General features: G+C 46.3%; 1 protein-coding gene across 1 annotated transcript in view; it reads right to left on the minus strand.

The window, feature by feature from the left end:
- Positions 1 to 824: 824 nt before the first annotated feature.
- LOC138473019 (transcription factor HES-7.1-like) overlaps positions 825 to 22,151 on the minus strand; it is a 38,362-nt gene continuing 17,035 nt past the window's right edge. The window contains exons 2-3 of the mRNA XM_069611529.1: positions 5,685 to 5,780; positions 825 to 1,367 (exon numbers count right to left, since the gene is read on the minus strand). Of these exons, the coding sequence (XP_069467630.1) occupies positions 825 to 1,367; positions 5,685 to 5,780 (639 nt within the window). The remainder of the gene's footprint in view (positions 1,368 to 5,684; positions 5,781 to 22,151) is intronic.

Consider the following 22,151-nt stretch of genomic DNA (forward strand, 5'->3'; position numbering starts at 1 on the left):
CATTTACAGCCATGTGCCTTTGTGCATTAGCCTCTCAACCATAGTAGGAAGCAGCGAGTGACGGCGTAGCTGCAAACAGGCTCATAGTGAGATGTCATCATTTTACACACTTGACTCTGTGACCATGACATTTCCTTCCAAAAATAAATATTGCACTCTTTTTCACAATTCATTAACCACAATTCATCAAATACCATATTAGTTAAGAACTGGAATCACCAGCAAGCACCTTATTAATCCCGAACAGCAGCGTAACGGGAGGTTAATGTCCAGTTAACACTACTTCTACATTCACTTGTCCTCTCAATATCAGTGTCTGTATTTATGTTCCAGGCCTATTCCTTTTTTTCCAAATCTGCCTTTATGGAGGTTTTGGCTTGAAACGCTCCATCACAAGACCATGCTGATCTTTGTACTATGTCAGCCTCTCTCCTCTTGGGCTGGCAAGTGACAGGCGTTATTCTGCCTAATTGTGTAAATGAGAGGGGAATTTGAGTGGGACCACCCATTAACTGAGCCCTGGGCTGGGATTACCAGCCCATTACACCTACAGCTGTCCACTGAAGATCAACATGGCATTCTGCATCAGGGGTGTCCTAAGTATAGTCTGCAAAGCAGATGTTTTTACCCTTGTGCCCAGACATCCATCCCACTGGCGGCAGAGCAGGACCGGTGTTCTGGTAGAACTTCCTTTTTGTTCCTACCAACACTGACAACTCATAGAAACAAGACATCTGCAAGCCTGGGCAAGATGCTTACATTCTTTCCAAGTGAAATCCATACTGAAAAGCAGAATCTCTTCGACCAGTTGTCAATGAATCTGCCTACGGCCAGGGCCTCCACACTGAAGAAGATGGTGCTGGAAAGTCATTGTTTGTGGGGGCCCCAACTGTCCTGTTGATATGCATGCTACCCTCTTGGAGGCTTTGCTGCTGTGCACAAGATGGCGGTTGTGGGGTCTGAAGTTCTGAACCCCTTCTGGAATTAAAAGGCAGGATATCTGTGAGTGGAAGTAGGGGCAAGATTCTTGCTGAGGATGCCTCGGAGTCTGAGATTGTGTCAGGCTCTAGCTGGGGTCCATTGATAGTAGCTCTCAGTGAGCTTGCTCCTGGTGGTCGAGGGACTGAAGAGGACTGAAGCTGGTTAAGGCAGGAAGTTAGGTATCCATTGAGGAATGCCTTCCTCTCTTGGTCAGCATCTTTATTGGCGTTCAAGAAGAAGATTGCTCTTTGCAGGCAGTCATGGTACCCAGCCTGGTAGGTCTGCCAGTCGTTGGGCAGGGCCTCAAGGCTCTGGTTTTGAGCTCGAATAAACTGCACCGTGTTTTCGAGAATCTCTGCCTTTTCCACCTTGGGATTTTTTAACTTCTGTAAAACAAGAAATAGGGTATTAGGGTTAAGGGATGAGGTGATACAGAAATACAGGTGAGAAAAAAAGTGCACATAAGGTATACTTGTGAGAAGCTCTCAGCATTTGGAAACTCTTGGAGTAACAGTCTGATCAGCACTAGATTACATTCTTAGGAACAGGGTGAACAGTACTGGGGTGCTTTCAGAGTTAGTCTGATCAGTACTAGAGCCCTACTTCCTCCCCCCTGACACGCTCACCCCTTTTCTCATAGCTTTACAACTCCGGGGATCTCTTTAACAGTGATCAGAACCTCAATAGTTCGATACCTCTCCTACTACCAGGTTTAATCTTCCAACATCCATCCAGTCTGCCAATTTCTCACCTTTAGGTCCACTAAAATTCTTATCTACGCCCTTGTCCTGAGCATCCAGGTTCCTGGTGGGACTCTCTTTCTACTCCTTAATCCCGTTTGACAAGGTGCTTATGTTTCTACCTGCAACGTCTTCAATCTCCTCTGATGCTCACCCACCTCTGTGCACTCCAAAGACAGGAGGCGTGTCCCTGCATTGTAACTTGGTCTGAAACCCTCCTTAACCTCTTTGTCCTTCTATGCTACCTTTCACACCTTCCTCCTACTCATTCCAAACACACTGGAACAGTCTCCCCTGTGACACCATGCCCATCCCCACTCTATCTAACAGGACTGCCTTAAAAGGGCATCTCCTTTCCCTGGAAGCAGGATCGTGGCTGCTTAGTGGCATCCCTCCTCTCCCCATCAGGCCTTTTTGCCTGTACTTTTTCAAAGTTGTAAGTGCTGCACATAATAATCTTCTAACGTGTGTATATAGCCAACATTTTTAAACCTGTAATAGGTGTGTTTCTAATGGTATGCCAGTTCAGCCCTTTCTTGCTGTACCAATGACTTTCTATTCACCTGGTTATTGCATTTGTTACGATTTCTCATCTACCATTGTAAGCAACGCGTCAATTGGATTGCCTTGTCAGATATGTGCTCGTGCACCCATTTCTTTTCAAAGCGCCCACTTCTCCCCAAATAAATGTGAATGTGCTCATAAGAACAGTATGAGCGGCACATGGCCCTCACAGTATCCCAGCAGCAGAGCGCAATGTTCTAAGAAATGGAGCAGTAATGGGACATTCCCAGAGTAATACTCTGGCTGCAGCACTGGAGAACCATCAAAAGACATGTATGGACAGAACATGAGCAACCTCACAGTGAGGGCACTAGAGCATGCGAAGGGCATTCTAAATGATATTGGGGCACTCTCTAATTGGCAGTGCAAGTGGCATGTGCACAGCACCAGCCTCCGAAGCGGTTTTACTTCGGGGCCTACAGGAGGACATCGCTGTACCCATTCTGCGACCTATTTGCCGAGTCTAGCAAAGACGGGATGCGTCCCCGTACATGCCTGATACAGACAGTGGCGTGACACATACATGACCCCACCGTTCCCCAAAATGTATAGAAGGGTCCATGAAGTTCCCCCTACCAAAGAGACATACAAAGAGCGAGGGCTGGACATAGACCGTGCAATAATACGTTAGCCCTGGGCCCTACATAGCAGGGCTGATTGTCACGTCTAGGGTATCCGGATTTTGACTGGACAGGCCGATTTTATAGTTCTCTATTCGGATTCCCTTCTGTACTTTGTTTTGTGTCTGCTTCTGCAGACTGAGGTGAGATTCATGGCACGTCCTCTTTTGTGCTAATACTGCTGAGACACACGCCCCTTTTTGGTGCAACTGTTTGAGGTCTAGTTGCTGCTCAGTCACTAGTTTCATCTTTAAATTCCTCCGCAACTCCCAGCTGTGAAACACTTACATTATCTGCATGGAGGGAGGAGTAGACCCTCAACAAAGAGATCCTCGCACACATTTAAAAAAGTGGACATGTCGATATCGAGCCTTAATAGAGCATTAGAAGTGCTTGTTAAAAGGTATTAAAGTAAACATGTTTAACATACAATACGTTTTCTCTATCTTAAAATGCGTTAATGTAAGTACATTAAATACAAATATATTTAGAATGCAGAGTTTAGCCAGTTTCATAGCCAAAGGAATTTGTGTTTGTAAAGTAAACTTGCTTTCTATGTTTTTATGCTTAAAGACACTTTAAGTTCCCAGTGCTATTCATGCAACTCTTTTAAGTAGCACTGATTGTATGTACCTAGTCACACCTGCTACGTAAGTGTTAAGGAGCAATTGTTTTTGGTATGCATATACAGCAATATTTTTGTTATTGATAATGTTTTAATTCAGTTTGACACTAGCTTATTCTGCCGTGGTGGCAAACTGGAATAATGTACACTTGTATGCGTTTTTTAAATGTATGCAGTATATGCATGTCGGGAATTTTAAGGGTCATGGCTCTTCAAGTTCTGAGGCGACAGCGGGTACTTCTTGAGATCAAAGGCTTATTTTTTATATGCATATAATATCTACATGCACATACAGTTCTCAGGTTTCCCCATCGCGTGCTTGAATAGGCACGCAGTCTTAGCTCTAATCTTTGTAAAATGGGAAAGACAAAACTACACGTCGCAGAATTCAAACTCCCTGAACATTTCACGCAATGCACGGTCTTTTGTTAATGAGACCCCGCTAGAGCAGCCGCTGCTCCAATTAAATATAAATTATATTTTGCATCAACTACATTGGTTTTATTCTAGAGTTAAGAAGTAAAATGTGAGCTGGAGGCAAGATCCAGCAATCCCCGTTGTCTGGTGCCCTCACGAGACCCACGTCAGGCACGCATAGCCTATCCATTGCGGCTTTGTCTTTAGCATTTTGAACATTGCAGTCCTTCATTAACGACAAAAGGCAAAACTATGAGTCTCACAATGCAAAGAAAAAACACGGAATCAGCTACACTGGCCTGGCTGACATGGGTCCATTTGGATAGTGGCCTGCGAATTTTATGTTAACCGTCTGGTCCAATCAGTGGGAGTGTGTAGACCTCCTGCCAGACCCGCACACACAGCCCCTCAATAAACTCTCACGCAGCTTATTTCTTCCTATATCCACAGAAACAACACATTCCTAACCCTGCCCAGACAAATATCCCTTAGCCTATGCTCTCAAATGCAACGTTAATACAATGCTGACACACCGTTTCCTTTCCTCAGTTTCAAGACAGCCTCGAGTCATGCCGTCACACACGTGATCGTGGTCCTTTCTATGTCAAAATACAGCCCGACATCCTCATTGATCTATGTACACAACCTCACAGGTAGCTCCTGTGGCCTCACATGCACGCTCCTCCCCCAGGCCCTCTAGCATGGCCTGTCACATGCCCTTCCTTGCACATAGACCAGCCCAAGACCTCTTGAACATCGTCCCATGGGACCCATATAAAGCCCATTCTGCCATATGCAGACACCGAGTTGCCTTCCCATGCCCGCACGCTCCCCTCGTCATCCTATGCCCCGAGGGAACGACCACTTCCTTCCGCTCCTTCACAAACAACCCTTCTATCCTCGTGCTCTAATACACAGTCCCTCCTCACTGCCGAAACTGCCCCCCCCCCTCTTCATATTGGCGTCTCCCGTTCGTCCCACTCCTCCTATTTCTCAACCAGTATTTACTCTTGTGCTGTTCGTCTACATTAGCAACGCCGTCAGCCACCGTAGTGTAAGCTGCCGAACTCAAGACAGCCCACAGTCTGTCGAAACGCAAGGACACTTGTGGAATGACCATGTTAAGGGCCATTTCAAACGTACGAACTACATACAGGACGGCCATGGTTCATTAAACATGTAATGCACAGTTATATATATGGGAAATCAGCACGTGTGCAAGGGTAAAGAGGCCGTGCTGCGCACCGCAAAGCATACGCACCACAAAGGAAACACTTTTTGGGAGCGGAAATCTTCCACCAACGGGAAATCTATGTCAACCAGTCATACAGCCATTCTGCCGCCTGCTCTAGGCACAGCCTATGCGACCCAAGTAGAGTGTAGCATTTGGCACTTCGGATAAATGCACATGGGAGTCACGTGACTCGGTATAAGTGCACATTGAGGGCACATGACTAAGCAATAACCGTTCATGATAGGGTTCATGGCTGCACATAGTAGCACATTTGGCCCACGGAGCTCTGCATATGTATACACAGGGACACGGTCCTGCTTAACTAGAAATGGGGGGATGAGGTGAAGCATGTCGAATAAAACGCCAGGAGCACATTTATTACGATTTATAGTCCCGGAGAGAGTTAAAAGGGGTTCTATGCACGCTCTAGAGAGTCACACAGAGGCAGTTTCCGCGAGGGGCAAAGGTTATTTTTTTCAGAGCTCGCATGTCAGGGTACCCACCTCGTTTGGCCGTTTCTCCAGCAGCAGCATTCGCAAACTCTCAAGGCTGGAGTTTATGCGCTCCCTTCTCCTCTTCTCCACCATGGGCTTCAGGAACTGCAAATTAAAACAAACAGGGAGATGGTGAGGACAGGACGCCGAGAAACGTGTGAACCAAACCCCAAAGGGTAGCTCAGGCCCGACGGCTAAAGCGGCTCGCACATGTACCTTTCGCATGCCCCTAAACGATCTTTCGTCGGTTGGTTTCCCCATAACTTCCTGACGGGGAAGTGAGGCCGCCAAGTATAATGTGAAGTCCGGCTGTCCAGAGGGAGTTGAAGCAATGCAGTCCAAGGGGGTGTGAAGGCAGCCTGCAGTCAACTGGACGCTCTGGTAGACGCAGCGGTGTGTGCGGCTCTCTGCCAAATGCCGGCTTTAAGAAGCGCCGAGGAGGAGGGGGCGAGTGCCTTTCACACCTTGCCCCGTTGCCTTCCCTTTTGTTTCCCCGCTTTAGATATGCAAGCCAGAGTGTGCCGCCAATAACCCCCTGTAAACCTGGACACCAAAGGGCCGCTTGCCCCTCCTCCAAAAACCCATCTTTATCCACGTTTCCTATCCCAAGTAGAGATTTACTGTTTATTTCCTGCCAGGGACGAAAGCAACCCTGTGCGGACCAATCTTGGGCCACTAAATAAAGAGAACGTTCTTGGACACGAATGTGATATAGTACCGATTATTTTTGCTTTCCCATCTTTAGTGATGTCGGTAAAACATGTTGATAAAGAAGGCCTGACTGTGTAATACATTAACCCAACCTTTTGCACAATGCATGAGTGCGACATACACATGGTTTAATGTGCAAAATTATTTTCTGTAAAGTAGGCCGCGCCCTTGTAGCGCTCTGCAAATGCATGTGATTTTTATTTTAGCTGTAGAGGCCGTATGACATAAACATGTTACTAAATACCTTCATATCTCTCAACCTTTTGAGTCTCCAGGGTGGATGAAACCAAATGATTTTTTTTTTCGTGGGTGATAGGCCATTGGAGTCTATGGACGTGTACATAACGTGCCTTGTATCTGAACTGACTCCACAGTGTAACTGTGAAATGCGTGTCAATTGAGAGTTATGCATTCTTTCACCAACTGCAATAAACAGTAGTTTGCCATGGTGCTTCAATGTATACTGTGACATTAAAACAGAATGCTATGTTACCAATGCAAACCCAATGACGCTGCCCACCCCCACATGAGCCCTTAGAAAGCTAATTCTCAATTGTAACACAACACCTGTTTCAGTGGACACAGTCAGCATTTATTGATGGGAGTATATAGCATGAACCTACCTAGGAAGCGTCAATGCTGTATAATGTTGGTTGAGGATTACAGCAAAAGTATAGGCAGGCCCCAAGAAGAGACAAATTCCGGTGTGAATCTGGGAGATCCTACCTCACAATTGTGTCTTTTTCCTGGGTCACACCATAGGGGTATTCCTTATGTATCATAGGTGTGTGAGGTTAATATCTTCTCTGGCACCTAACCCTCTTGGACGGTGTTAGAAGGTTGGTAAGCACATTCCTGCTGGGACAGTAAGCTGCTTCCTAGTTTGTTTTTGGGGCCAGCTACTCATCTTTAATGTCTTGGGTGTTAGTGTTAGCAGTGCATGGCGGTGGCACGAGTTATTTTTTTTATTTTTTTTGCATTTATTTACAGCGTACAAAACCCTCAGGTATCTATGCGCTAGTTACAGAAGTGCTTGGAACATGTAATCAATAACATACTGTGGAGACTCTCCTCTTGTAGCGTGGAGCTTACATCAGTATTTATTTATTATGTTTTTTTGTCTTGTTGAATAGCTTACCATAAATGGCGAATTTCTAGGGTTTTCTAGGGTTTTTCGGTTTTACCTGTAAACATAACATCCCTTTAACAACGTTTTTTCACTGAATTTCATAGGTTTTTATTATTGCATCTTAACCATAGCGTCCCTTTACCAACGTTTTTTTAATTGAATTTCATAGGTTTCAGAATGAAAATGTTTCATGATGTTACATCACTGTATATAAGTTAATAATAATTCCTCTTTTAACATATATGAAAGAATTGCAAACCTCCTTTAACAAACATATTTGCTGTTATCAGCAGCTCATGCTGGGAATTCAAGTTATGATTGAAATGCCTAGAGCACGAGGCTTGACCATGACCCTGTCCCCACCAAAGCACTCCTGTTATCCACTTCACCTACCCTACATCCTAGTTGAGTGTCCGCTATACCCTCATAATGTAATGAATAGCCAGTGCTCATGGCTGCCTGGCGGGCTGTCAGGAAACCGCAAGCAGAACTCGTAATGCGGCGGGACGGTATGAACGGTGCCAGTGCCTTACCGGCACCGTTTATACCGTCACCGCCACTCTTATGAGGCCCAATGACCACAAAGGGAAGACTGGGAGAGGGCTTGATATCAACCCACAAGACCTCATGGACTTACACCCTCAGGAGCACAGAGCACCTGCATCCACTGAACTCCTCACCTGCCTTTTCCCACTCACCGTTGCTTGGACAGCTTAACCCCAGCCTCAGACAACACTGAATATTGTTCCCATAAGGAATTATTTCCAATAACATTTTGAAAAGTATATTTGTCAATAAACAACCTAAAGGATTATACTATGGAAAACAGAGATAGATAAATGCCAATTTTAATTCTTTCTCGTGTACTGCATTACGCGCAACAGTTTGGAAAAATTTTCAAAAGAAACAAAAAAAAATTCTTAATGGTGCTACATGAACATATAAATTATATGTACAAAAAACATACAGTGAAGCAAACAGGCACAAATATATATTGAAAAAACAGTATCCCTGAGTGAAATGTACCAAATCAAAGGGGACAAATGAATCTAAGGTTTCCTAACTTTTATACAAATGTAATTCGAAGTAACACAGTTTCAGATGCAGCCTCTGTAAATTAAGAGAGTCGATCTGAGCATTGGTCCAACCAACTACCTCATATAATTGGACATGTCCATTGAGTAATAGACTACAATATCAGGGTTGATGTATGCAATACGTTTTGACGATATGACTGGCTGGACCGCATTCATCAGGACCAATTTGTAAACAGACCCACGAGTCTGTGAGCTTACCAGACACTGTGGAGGGACCAGGCCAAGTATAGATGTGCAAAAGTGTAGACTCAAAAGGAGCCTCTTCATGGGTTATTAAGGCACGCTGTGCAGTATCTTGTTTGAGAGATGAAAAGGATGTCCTAAACAATTGTAGAGAGTTTGAGTGCTGGATATTTCTTGACTGGCTGATAAAATTCAGTCCAGCGATTGCCAAAGCCTCAGCCAATGCCATGTTGCCCTACAAGGCAGTTCGACCATAAGTAACAATTGTGGGTGACACAGGCGGCAGGGCCAGCGAGTGACACCAGACACAAATATTCTTTTGGGTGCCCTTAGGTCGCATTTATTACTTCAGCAAATGCGACAAGACACAATAAATGCATGATATCATGTAGCCTATTACGTCATCATTACTTGAGCGTGGGGGAGTGGGGGAGTGGCCGTAGCCATTGCCCCCCACACACAGGGAATGGACTAGAGGGAAATAGGTTACCTTGTAAACCAAACAGCCTCCCAGTCCTGTTCCACTTTGTGCATACCGGTGAGGATCGCTCAATGAGTGCCTGGTATGATACCTCACAGTTCGGCGCCAAACCTTGTACCATAACATAAAACAGCAAGCAATTTCCCTTACAGTGAACCAAATTGTTGAGCCCATACCTCAATGCAATAAAATGTGCCCCAGCATACTGCCCGCTCTCCTCTGAGAATCATACCCTCTCATCCCCCAAATAAAAGGGTGGGTGTGTGGGGAAATTAGAAAACTGCTGCCTCGGCTGTCTTGCCCCATAGCCAAAAGAGAGGGAGAGCACTTCCGGCTCCTTCTCTTTATATCCCGCCCAAGACCCCCTTTCCTCTATACTTTTGGCTCTGAGCAGCTGCACCTGAAAATGACAAGTGTCCTCAGCCACTCAGTGCCCGAATGACCCTCCACCTTACATATACCAGTCACTTTCTGGCCTATCACCATGTTTCCCAAGCCGCAGCCCTGCAATGTGCCGGGCTGCTATTGTTAGGGCAGAAGATGTAAGGTGAAGAAATCAGCTATTGGGCAAGAAGACTGTTTACTAGTAAAGAATCAAAAGCCACAGAAGAAACGGAGCATGCCATTGGAGCTATCTCTGTTACTGCCAAACTAGGGAATATAGCCACCTCTGAGAGAGATGTTGAAGCATCCCAAGAAATGTTGGCCACTTCAAGAAAAGGTGAAGGGAGATGTCCTAACTGTATCTCAGAAAAGTGTTTTGAAATGCGGTGGTATGGATGCAGAATAATCTCCCTGGAGTCCAGTGAGGGCCTAAAAAGTGCCCAATTTGCTCCCCTCTGTCTCAGTCCCTCGTTTCGAAAATGGAGATAGTTCTCTAGTTTTTTTATGTGGCTCATTTTGCTCTCAAGTTGTATTTTGTTTATGCCTACTGTAAGGACATCTGTTTGCAATCTGACATCTGTTATGACTACTACCAGTGTCCTGTCCTGATCTGAGGTTTGCTCAGATATCTTAGGGTATTGAAACTCTGATTAAAAGGTGCAAATCTTAACATTTCCTGGCGGTACAGCCTGTATAAACACCTGAAAAGGGTTAATTAATTCTAGATGTTTAACAGGACTGATGCGGGCTAAATATTTAAAGCATCGTATTTGGAAGGCGTTTGTTAAATTATTTGTGGTGTAATTTTATAATTGGTAAGGCGTTATAGATTATTTTCTTCAGAGGGCATGAGAAGTAAATATAGCTTATATAGGTCTGTAAATCAACTGCATTTTTAATACATTCCGGAACCACCCAGTGTGTGCTAGTCGTCCTAGATATGCCAAATATTGTCCATTGCCGGAAAGCACAAGAACATCACATTGAAGCATCTTAAACTGATGCACTGACATCAGGCAACTCCCACATCTTGCATTCGTGAGTTCTTCCTCATGTTGTGGCCATGCACATTTGGCACTTGTAGTCTGCATTTCCCTTCCTCTTCCCCATTCCCTCTCTCTCACTATGTTCCCCACATTCACCTTTTTGCACATCCAATCCATGGCTCTGTCCGTCCTGACAGATAGTTTGGCAGTCGCAGATGATATCCCATAGGGTTGCTGGGGGCACCTAAAAACTGCTACCTGACCAATCTGGCTTCCACACTTCAAAGTCTTACTGAGCACGTCATGGGGCAATCAAACAATCATGTTTCCACCATTTTTAGTACTTTCTTCTGAGGTATTAGAAACTGCCTTCACTGGAAAATGGCTAATCTTCCCTCTTTCTAGATCAGCACTTTGTATGACCCTCTGCCTACCATTGCACGGCCAACTCTACTTTTGCAATCACAATCCCTTCACTGCAACCACAACTTGTTATTTATGTGTGTCGCTTTCTCATTTCCACATCTCCATCACCCACATGGTTGCCCTTTTATCTGTTCCTCCACAGACCTGGTTATCCCAGGTGGAACCGCAATACGCCAATTTCTCGGAAAAGGTACCAGCACTGCATAACCACTATTGTAGTGAGTGCCGCAGTATACATGTTTATAACAGCGCATAAAACAGCAGACTATTGTGGTGACATATAAACCATGGAAACAAGGCAATGAATCCTATCCGGTGAAGTGTGGGACAAGGACAATCAAATATCACAAACAACCGTTTGCAGTAAGAGGGTGCTGTCATGGCTGCTGAAACACTAGAGGAAATGCTGCCTTGTCGTGAGCTGCTACTGCAGCCTTTAGATTTTTCAGGAGGCAGAGTCTCATACAGTGATCCCCTACTGGCAGAATACCCCCTCTAACAACGTACTATCTCTGCCAGCACTGAAACACAAAGGGGCTAAATTGACAGTTTACAAAACTCTAATTCTGGGATATGTGGGCAGAAACTGAGGCTCGTGGTTGGCCCTTGCTCGAAACAAGTGTCAGTCCAGAGCCTCAGTGTCGACCCGAGTCGGCCCTAGCTCTGCCAGGCCAGCACAGCTCTACATGTACTTCTGACATTCGCATGCAGGAACCTTTTCTTCTTCTGCCCTCCCTCTGTCTCTAAGCCGCACATTCCACTAATCTCTCACAGATATTGGAGGAGACATGGGTGCCTCTCAGTTACTTTACTTTCTTATGCTTCTTGGGCTATTCGCTCAAATAACTATTGCTTTCTGACATGTTAGTGTCCCCTGCTGATATTTCATCCGACTTAAAGAACAGGAATTATGATTTAACTGGCATGGAGGACAGTAAACAAGAGCTGTGATGATAGAACTCAGGGTGGGGGTTTCCTAGTTGATTTGGGGAAGGGGGTGGTGGCTCTCATATTGTGTACAGCAGGGGCCTTGTTCCGCATAGCCTGCAACCTAGTTGTCCCGCTCGCAGGCTGTGATGCGGCCCGTTTCACACGTTAAAAAAGATGCGCTGATCCCCACGCCTGTAAAGTAAGAAGGCAGTGATGCCTGGGGCAGAGTCATGCGAGAAACAAGATTCACTTTCTCATACACTTCTCCCTCAAGTGCAAGAGCGTAGGGAAACATTACTGCAGATAATTCATCAGCAAGGCCACACTTATCAGACCTGGAAGGATGGACACTTCTGAATCCAGCTGGGAGAACCCGCAGAGACCGCAGAATACATGGAAACCCGCAGTACTATCAGAAACACGAAAACTTGGTGATATTGCTCTAGTGATGGCAACACAGCATCATTGAACGTAATGCATGAAGATTTGCGGTAAAGAGAAGACTGTTTGATCCAGTGTTCATCCAGAAGTTGTTTTCCCCAGATTACGTTTTCTGCATGATAGTAATCTGAGATGGTGGGATCTTCAACAGGCGCGTGCCCCCTCATCCAGTGCTTTTGATCTCCGAACATGAGCGTGTTTATAGCAAACGCCCCGCAGCGTCGGGCGCGTGGATGCTGGTAGTGAGAAAGTCTCACCTTCCTGCTCGTGTATGTGACAATCCTCTCTGTCCAAAGGATTTGGGCGGGGCAGAAAGCCCGTGAAGTGAGGAGGAGGCCGGCGGGAGGTGGATTGAGGGCGGTGTTACTGGAGACCAGCTCAGCGCATTCAGCCAGGCTCTGGCTGGCTTCTATATACTGTATCATCATGCCTTTCACAGGCACCTAACTAGAAAGAAATGCAGGGGCGCATGAGAGGTAAGCTGCAACCAGGCTCGTTATTATTCAACGCCCCACTCTCTCCTTTCTCCGTACCTTTATGTCTTGTTCTCTCGCGATTACTTTGTGCCTTACATCTTTTTCTTCTATCTCCTACACCCCCTCTCCCTCGTTTCTATTTTTCTTTCGTTTCCTCTTCCTATCCTTATGTATATGTTTTATTTCTGTTATCACCACCACTCTTTCAACCCCTTGCAACGAATAAACAGCCCGATTTAAATTGTTTTGTGATTGTGTTGAGACCTTACTGCCTGGTATACTGCACTTTATCTCTGGCCATGGGGTGTCTATATTGTCACCCGCTACCAGGTATTTTGCATGTCTTTCCTGAGACGTTATGTCTGGGCACCACTGCCCCTTGGTCTCTGCAACTGCGTTTTGGGGACCCTCATTCTGTCACCCCGTCCAAGTATTTGAAGCTTCGGGTGCTCATCTCACTTGCCAGGAATGTTTCTGCTTTTTATAACATTGCACATTGTATTGGGAATCGCATTTGTTTGGGAAGTTTCCTGTTGATTGCCCCTCTCCCAATAGTACTGACCTACTCTCTCTCTCTGCATCGTGTTGCATGCATGCACCATTGCCTCCTAATTATGGTTGTGATATTTAAATCACATAGATTTGTGATGTTCATTGCATAATATGCGTTTGACTCCTGATTCCTGTTTCCTTTGTCCTTTTTCTTTCTGACTTCTCATGTCCAGTATTGGGCAGGGACCAAAGCCTGGATATTTGTTCTTTTCATATGTGGATAGCTCCCATTACCCACCCACCATAAGGGGGCCTCCACCTTTTGACATGCAGCTTGTGCTTCCCTCCTAATGGTTGCATGTGTTGAACCCCACAGGTGCCTGCCAGAAATATTCCTGCCTTGAGGGGTGTACCTCAGGTGGGCCTTGGCCTCTGGCCTCTGTTGTCTGATGCCTTTTGATGTAACAAGTTGAACACAAAAGGTGGGAATGCTCCCAGAAGATCAAAGCCCTGGTTTCTAGCCCCAGCATGGAGGCAGGCCACATGAAAGGGGATCACAAAGAGGGCTAAACCTTCCCTCCATAGAAATAGCACCAGCCCCTTAAAACGGCAGCAACCCAGACATCAGCAGTGCACTGATAGCTATGTGACACTGGTCAACCAGTGCAAACACTTCCCGTCGGGAAGCTACATTAGTGTAGAAAGGACAGAAAAAACAGACACGCAGCAATGTTTCAATGGCTTGGTTATTTCAGGTACAGGCTAGTTTCCATCCAACAATAGTAGTTGTGAGAATGTTAATTTTAAACGGCAGGTATACCTTTACTATGCTTTCCAAAGCCCCTTTGTAGTTCCTATATGCTCGAGCTTTCTGCCAATACCTGAAGTTGCTAACACCTGGTGCAGATCTTGGATGATTTGCCTTTTGACCTCCGAATCAAATACCTCCCACCCATTACAATATACCTTGTCTGACCCGTTTGTGGGAAGTTGATATTTTTTATCTCCTACTCCCCTCCTTAATTGTGGGAATTTCTATATTTAAAAAAAAAACAATCTCCCTTATATTATTCCTCATCAGCATGTTTCGGAGATAATGATTAATTATTGAGCATCTAAATGTCTCTTTATAGCGTCTAATGCTCTATTTATGTTATGTCGCATTACTGAGCTCATATGCACGTTTCAAACTTTGCTGAATCACACTTCTAAGGTGGCACTGATAATCCGCATAGTTTGCTGATGGTTAGGGACCCAGAGGCTGGCATGCCCCCACCCCCCATGCACCCCCAGGATGGGGCGTTAGAGGGACAGACTACAGAGCGGGGAGCGCCTCAGGCCACCCCTCCCAGGTTCAGCCATCACCTCACTTCCTTCTCCCACATGTAGGAGGAAGTGGGCATACCTGGGGGCAACACATCTGGTCTCGGACAATGGAGAATGTTCATAAGATGGGGGGCTAAGTACGGTCGTTCACTTTTATTCTGCAGCCCCCGGCGGTAGGTCCAGCTGTGGGAGATGATTTTGGGGAAAATTTGGCTCCAGCACCTCCCCCGACAGTCGCCACAAGTGTGGGTACAGTGCTCGTAACACCTACAGCTGACTTGTTGGTGATCAATAAAATTGGTATGGCATTGGAGGAGATGCTAGGCATTGATGAGGAAAACTCCTTCGGTAAATGCTGGGTGGCATACCTGGCTGAAGGAATATAAAGCAGAAGGTCACATGACCAAAAAGCTGAATCAATTCAGGGAGCCAAATGCAGAATTGTTGGACAAATGGTCATTTGTTCTAGACACAGAGATGAGTGAAGTCAGGTGGTTGAACATTTGCAAAAATGTGATTTTACCATCTATAAATCTGGGTGAGAGAAGTCGTCAGATCAAGATATTGAACATGGTTTTTTGGACACGTGAAAGGCTTCAAGTAAGGGACCTCCTTGACTCAGATGCGTGTTTGAGATGCAGACATTCTAAAGCATGGGTGCACAACATACGGCCTACGGGCCAGTGGCGGCCCGCCATGCCGTTTTGTCCGGCCCATCAGCAACAAAGACTTTCCTAATGGAGGGCGGCCCGCAAGCAGCATCGGCCGCCCTCCATTAGGAAAGTCTTTGTTGTCTTCCGGGCCGGACAAAACACTGGCCCTCATTGGTTCAGTGCACACGAACCATGCAGCTCCTACAAGCCACATAGTGCGTGTGTGCTGCACCAATGGGGTGCCAGCACTCCCGCTGGCGTGACCAGTAAGGCTTGATGCCGGAAGGCATTTCTGTCTCGTCCAGCCCACGCCAGCCGTAGTGCCAGAAGCCTCGCCAGCGTTCCAGCACGTCTGGGTAAGTACATGGTGGGGGGGCTGTATGTTTGTGTGTGTGTGTGTGTGTCTATCCCGGGTCCTTCCTGACTGTGTTTTTTGTTTTTGTATGTATATTTAGATGCTGAGGTGGGGGGGGCGGGTGTGTCGGGTGTGTATGGGTGTGTTTGTATTTGTATGTCTGCAGTGTATGTTGAGATGCGGGGGTTGGGCGTGTGTCGGGTCTGCTTGAATTTGTTTGTGTGCAAGTTCAGTGTATGTTGAGATGCGGGGGTGGGGCGTGTGTCGGGTCTGCTTGAATGTGTTTGTGTGCAAGTATAGTGTGTGTTGAGATTCAGAGGGGGTGTGTGTGTCGGGTCTGCCTGAATGTGTTTGTGTGCAAGTTCAGTGTATGTTGAAATGCAGGGGTGGGGTGTGTGTCAGCTCTGCCTGAATGTGTTTGTGTGCAAGTTCAGTGTATGTTGAGATGCGAGGGTGGGGTGTGTCGGGTCTGCCTGAATGTGTTTGTGTGCAAGTGCAGTGTGTGTTGAGATGCGGAGGGGGTGTGTGTCGGGTCTGCCTGAATGTGTTTGTGTGCAAGTGCAGTGTGTGTTGAGATGCGGAGGGGGTGTGTGTGTGTGTGTCGAGTCTGCCTGAATGTGTTTGTGTGCAAGTTCAGTGTATGTTGAGATGCGGTGGGGTGTGTGTGTCGAGTCTGCCTGAATGTGTTTGTGTGCAAGTGCAGCGTGTGTTGAGATGCAGAGGGGGTATGTGTGTCGGGTCTGCCTGAATGTGTTTGTGTGCAAGTTCAGTGTATGTTGAGATGCGGGGGTGGGGTGTGTGTCAGGTCTGCCTGAATGTGTTTGTGTGCAAGTGCAGTGTATGTTGAGATGCTGGGGGGTTTTGGAGGGGTGGTGGGGTCGGGTCTGCCTGAATGTTTGTTGTTGTTGTGTGCACGTTCAGTGTATGTTGAGATGTGGGGGTGGGGAGCCCGGGTCTGTATGCGTGTATGCTTGTGAGTTTGTGTGCTGATTTGGGGGTGGGGGGTTCGGGTCTGAATGGGTGCATGGTGTATGCTTGTGGGTTTGTGTGCTGAGTTGGTGGTGGGGGGTTCGGGTCTGTATGGGTGCATGGTGTATGCTTGTGGGTTTGTGTGCTGAGTTGGGGGTCGGGGGTGCGGGTCTGTATGGGTGCATTGTGTATGCTTGTGGGTTTGTGTGCTGAGTTGGGGGTGGGGGTTTCGGGTCTGTATGGGTGCATGGTGTATGCTTGTGGGTTTGTGTGCTGAGTTGGGGGTGGGGGTTCGGGTCTGTATGGGTGCATGGTGTATGCTTGTGGGTTTGTGTGCTGAGTTGGGGGTGGGGAGTTTGGGTCTGTATGGGTGCATGGTGTATGCTTGTGGGTTTGTGTGCTGAGTTGGGGGTCGGGGATTTGTGTCTGTATGGGTGCATGGTGTATGCTTGTGGGTTTGTGTGCTGAGTTGGGGCTGGGGGGTGCGGGTCTGTATGGGTGCATGGTGTATGCTTGTGGGTTTGTGGCTGAGTTGGGGGTGGGGGGTTCGGGTCTGTATGGGTGCATGAGGGGTGGGTGTCATGGGACATAGTGTTTGCATGAGGGGTGGGTGTCTTGGGGCATAGTGTTTGCTTGAGGGGTGGGTGTCTTGGGGCATAGTGTTTGCATGAGGGGTGGGTGTCTTGGGGCATAGTGTTTGCATGAGGGGTGGGTGTCTTGGGACATAGTGTTTGCATGAGGGGTGGGTGTCATGGGGCATAGTGTGTGGTCGGGGAGTGGGGGCCATGGGGCATAGTGTGTGCTTGAGGGGTGGGTGTCTTGGGGCATAGTGTTTGCTTGAGGGGTGGGTGTCTTGGGGCATAGTGTTTGCTTGAGGGGTGGGTGTATTGGGGCATAGTGTTTGCATGAGAGGTGGGTGTCTTGGGGCATAGTGTTTGCATGAGGGATGGGTGTCATGGGGCATAGTGTGTGATCGAGGGAGTGGGGGCCATGGGGCATAGTGTTTTGTTGAGGGGTGGGTGTCTTGGGGCATAGTGGGGTGGGTGTCTTGGGGCATAGTGGTTGCATGAGGGGTGGGTGTCTTGGGGCATAGTGTTTGCATGAGGGGTGGATGTCTTGGGGCATAGTGTTTGCATGAGGGGTGGGTGTCTTGGGGCATAGTGTTTGCATGAGGGGTGGGTGTCATGGGGCATAGTGTTTGCTTGAGGGGTGGGTGCCTTGGGGCATAGTGTTTGCATGAGGTGTGGGTGTCTTGGGGCATAGTGTTTGGTTAAGGGGTGGGAGCCATGGGACATAGTGTTTAATAAAAATTGGGGGTTGAAAAAGCCTCCTGCCACGCCACGCCCCACCGCACCTACTGCCCCACCAACATTTACTTTTCGGCCCACTATAGCCATCATGTAAGGTACTTTCGGCCCTCTGTCAAAATCAGTTGTGCACCCCTGTTCTAAAGGAACCTCTGAACATATGATTTGGGAATCTTATGAACTGAGGCATTTTTGGAGGTAGGTGTCATTGAAAATGAATGAGGTTCTCATGCTGGATGTGGAGTTTGACTTTGTAAGTATGATTCTGGGTGAGGATGAATTGGTGGCTGAACTCACATAGTCCCAAAGATGCTGGTTTCACAGGGCTTCTAACTCTGCTAAGAAAGTTATTCTAAGGAAGTGGAAAGATTTGGAAAGACCAACGTTTGTAGAATGGACCTCGTACCTCAGAGAAGTGGCCAGAATGGAAAGAATTATCCTTTTTAGAAACAAAAAGATGAATTTATTTGATCAGATTTGTGGCAGGTTCCTAGATCTGTTTGCCCGAGAATGTCTTCTACCCTATACGTATTGCAATATGATGTTTTTCTACAGTGGTGAATCCTGTGTTATGTTTGTATTGTCTTTGTTTTTATTGAATTATACCTCTTTGGAGGGGAGGGGCCAGAGGAGATCACATTAATAAAAGGAGTTCCAGAGAGCACGGAACGTACTTCAAGGTAAGTACTGGGGTGAGGAACAGTAGGACTAGGAGTAGTTAAGATCAATGTTAAGTAATCCGAGCATTTACATTTAAGAGCAGCGCGACTGTTCTTTTAATTTTTCTGCCCTCCCACCATTTGAATGAGTTGAGGGGGTGTGTCATATTTTGTCCCTTTTGGGCATTTTGTTGGGGCAACACTGCACTGAATTGTATACTGGTATCAACACTTCCATGCACTTGTAGAGAGCAGCAAGGTGCAGCTGTCATGCAGGTGCTCACTGAGTAGTGCTGATCGGCTATAGAAGAGCAGGGGAGACTGTGGACCCGATTCATGGAAATGTGCTAGGAAATTATGCAAGTGCTGCGCGCCGAGAAGGACACTGCGTGAGCCTCCGCGTAGAAAGAAAAATGTACGCCCAGCGTATTCATGGAATTTACAGCGCAAAGCAACCGTATTCGCGAGTCGCGCCCAGAACGACCCTGACACGCCCACACGCAAAGCATGAACAGCCAGAATTCCTACATTTGCGTGCTCCCCGGGTGTGAATACACGCACCCTTCAAACAGTGCGTGGGGTCCCCCGTAAGCAGGCCTGTTACTCAGGTACCCTGTGCTGGGCCCCTGTAACTGTATCTGGCACCCCAACAACATGCATTTAAAAAACCAGCAATAAATCTGCGTGCAAACCCTGGTAAAACGTTCCTGCACCGCTTACATGCACCCCTAAATTACATTGAAACCCTGATTGAGTACACACACCCCAAAATCCGACATGCAACCTCACCTTCGCCCTGCAAATACTACACACAAGTGCACTTAGGCCTGCCTTTGAGTGGCCTGCAGGCCGTCCCTCGGAATAGCCACTTTTCGCACATTTTTCTGCATTTTTATTTTTCCGCCCCCTTCCCAGCCTTCTACGCAAGCCATGCATATGCTCTGCTTGGGGTCTCACGCAAGGCCCTCTATGGCTCACACAGACGTGCTGAGTCAGCAGGAACTCCACGCAAGTCCAGAAAAAGTACAGAGCATTTGATTCCATAAATCGACGAAGGCTGATTTGCGCGCAGTTGCGCGCGAAAGTACCCTATTTTTCATGCCGATAATTCCATGTATTGGGCCTTGTGGGTCTAGTCAGTTCACAGAGGTCACCTTATTCCCCCAATGACCTTTCCATTGGTGTGGGGTGGATGGATCACAACCACACCCCCACGCCCAAGTTAGTAATTTGGGCCATAGTATGGCGTATTCTATATTCTATGATGTCAGGCATTCTTTCACTGTTGTTATTTGTCATATTCTGTATTCTATGATTCCATGTTATTCTCTGTTGCATTCTGTAGATTAATGTGGCCAAATGCCTTCCAAAAAGAAGTGTGCCGTCTCTTGCTTCTTGGCTTGGCCGCCTGCAACGCCCATTTGTTTTAGCTGAAGGGCTGATGCCCCTTTTGGGCAGGAACATCTCAGGAACTTATTTGGCTGAGTACATTGCATCACTGGTTAAATGTTTTCTGTATTTTAATGCTTTTATACAGCTTCTCAATCTGTGAAGTGCTTTGTAATCTCCCAATATGGAGAAAAAAGGGACGAGCCACGGGAGTAAGTAAAGGCTGCTCACCTTAGTCCAGAGGTGCAGAACATATGGTCCGAGGGTCAGATGTGGCTCTTCAGAAAAGTTTTCCTGGCCCTCCAAGTCACATAGGGGTTTATAATCAAGTGTTGCCTGGCCTAAGGTTAATCTTTCATTCAGTTACTTGCTTTTTCTCTCGCTTGTGAAGTGTGTGAAATCTCAGTGGTTTCGTTTGTCTTTGCATTCTTTTTTTAAAATTCTTTACATTTTTTTAATTAAGTGAGTTAATAAACAGGTAATATAAATATATGGTAAACAAATGTTAACAATTGTAAGGAGAGGGAAAGGACAGCAATGATTAAGAATTGATTAAACTCAGCCAGGATTGTTGAGGTAGTGAATAAACACATTCAATCTTTTGTTAAATTTGTGTAAATTGTCGTGAGAAGATGCATGACATTTTTCAATTCGATGAGTGGAACAGATAGAAATCCACCAGCTATTATAAGATAGGTTAGATGTATTCTTCCAGTTACAAGTAATGTTATGAAACGCAATACTGATAAACAAATTTTAAAAAGTAGACAATTCAATTTGTCGTATAGGCGGATTAACAATGGAACCAATCATAAGGTTAGAGAGCAACAAGGGTTCTGTGAAATGGAAGATCAATTGCAGGCGTGACCAAATCTTAGTCCAAAAAGCATAAACATGTTTACATTTCAAAATTAAATGGAGAAAATCAGCATTTGGGTCATGATGTGACTAGACATTGTTGGCTGAATTATCCACAACTTTGGCAATTCACAGGGGCGTAAGGGTATTTAACCAGAGGAAAATGTCATCAGTATTGGTTTTAGAGAAAGAATTGGTAGGGAGATTATTCCAAATGGATTTTTTAAAAATGCAGTGATGGAAATGAGGTAATATTAGGCCAAAAGGATGTAATTAAGAAGTGGGAGAGGGAGAGCGGGGAAATAATAATGGCCTCTAATACTGACCCATAAAGGAGCATTTTCAAGGTGGGGTTCATAGTGTTTAAAAATAGCTAATTGTTAAGGACAAAGGCTCTATGGTACATTTGGAAGTTAGGACATTTAACTCCACCTAAAGGTTTAGGAAGTCTTAGTTTGTTTATGGCAATGTGTGGTGTTTTATAATTCCATATACATTTAAGAAGGGAACCTAGTTTTATGGTAAAATGAAGTGTGAATTGCTGTGGGGATCATAGATAAAGAGTAGAAGATAATGGGGCTAATCATCATTTTAAATCCATTGCACAAGCGTAGTTGGCACATAAGTACAGAGCACACAATCTGACACGATATCACAGCTAATTATGGTTGAGCAATAATTGTCCTTGTTACCCAAACCTCTGCTCCCTCGCCCCTCCCTCATCTCCAGTTCCAGCCTCCCTCTGGTCCAGTGGAGCCAGATTGTTCATTATTCGATGGAGCCAGGCTGTATTGCCAACCAGGCTAGTGGAGGCTTGTGGGTCAGCGCTGGGAAGTTCTAGTCATAGTCCAAGAGCAGGGCCCAGATGTCTTTGAACCGATGTAAAAGGCCTGCCTTGGCTGTCGTAACTTTTTCTGCCACCAAGATGTCTCAGGGTTTGATCCACCATAGAATCATTGAGGGGCCCTTAGTGGTTTTCCAGGTATGAGCAATTGCGATTCTTCCCGCCAGTAGTAATTGTGTAAGAAGGTTGGCAGTTTTCCCTGTCCTTGGGTAGGCCCCGGGAGCAGGAGCGCCCAGCAGAATGACTTCTGGATCTCTAGGGAGTGTAATTTGCATAATGTCTTTTATGACGGCGATACAATGGTTCCAGAAGAACTGTACGGTGGGGCAGAACCACCACTTATGGAAATACGAGCCAGGTTGTCCACATTTGCGCCAACA

The sequence above is a fragment of the Ambystoma mexicanum genome, chromosome 1p, assembly GCF_040938575.1.
Source record: "Ambystoma mexicanum isolate Mex_15411 chromosome 1p, UKY_AmexF1_1, whole genome shotgun sequence".
NCBI lineage: Eukaryota > Metazoa > Chordata > Amphibia > Caudata > Ambystomatidae > Ambystoma > Ambystoma mexicanum.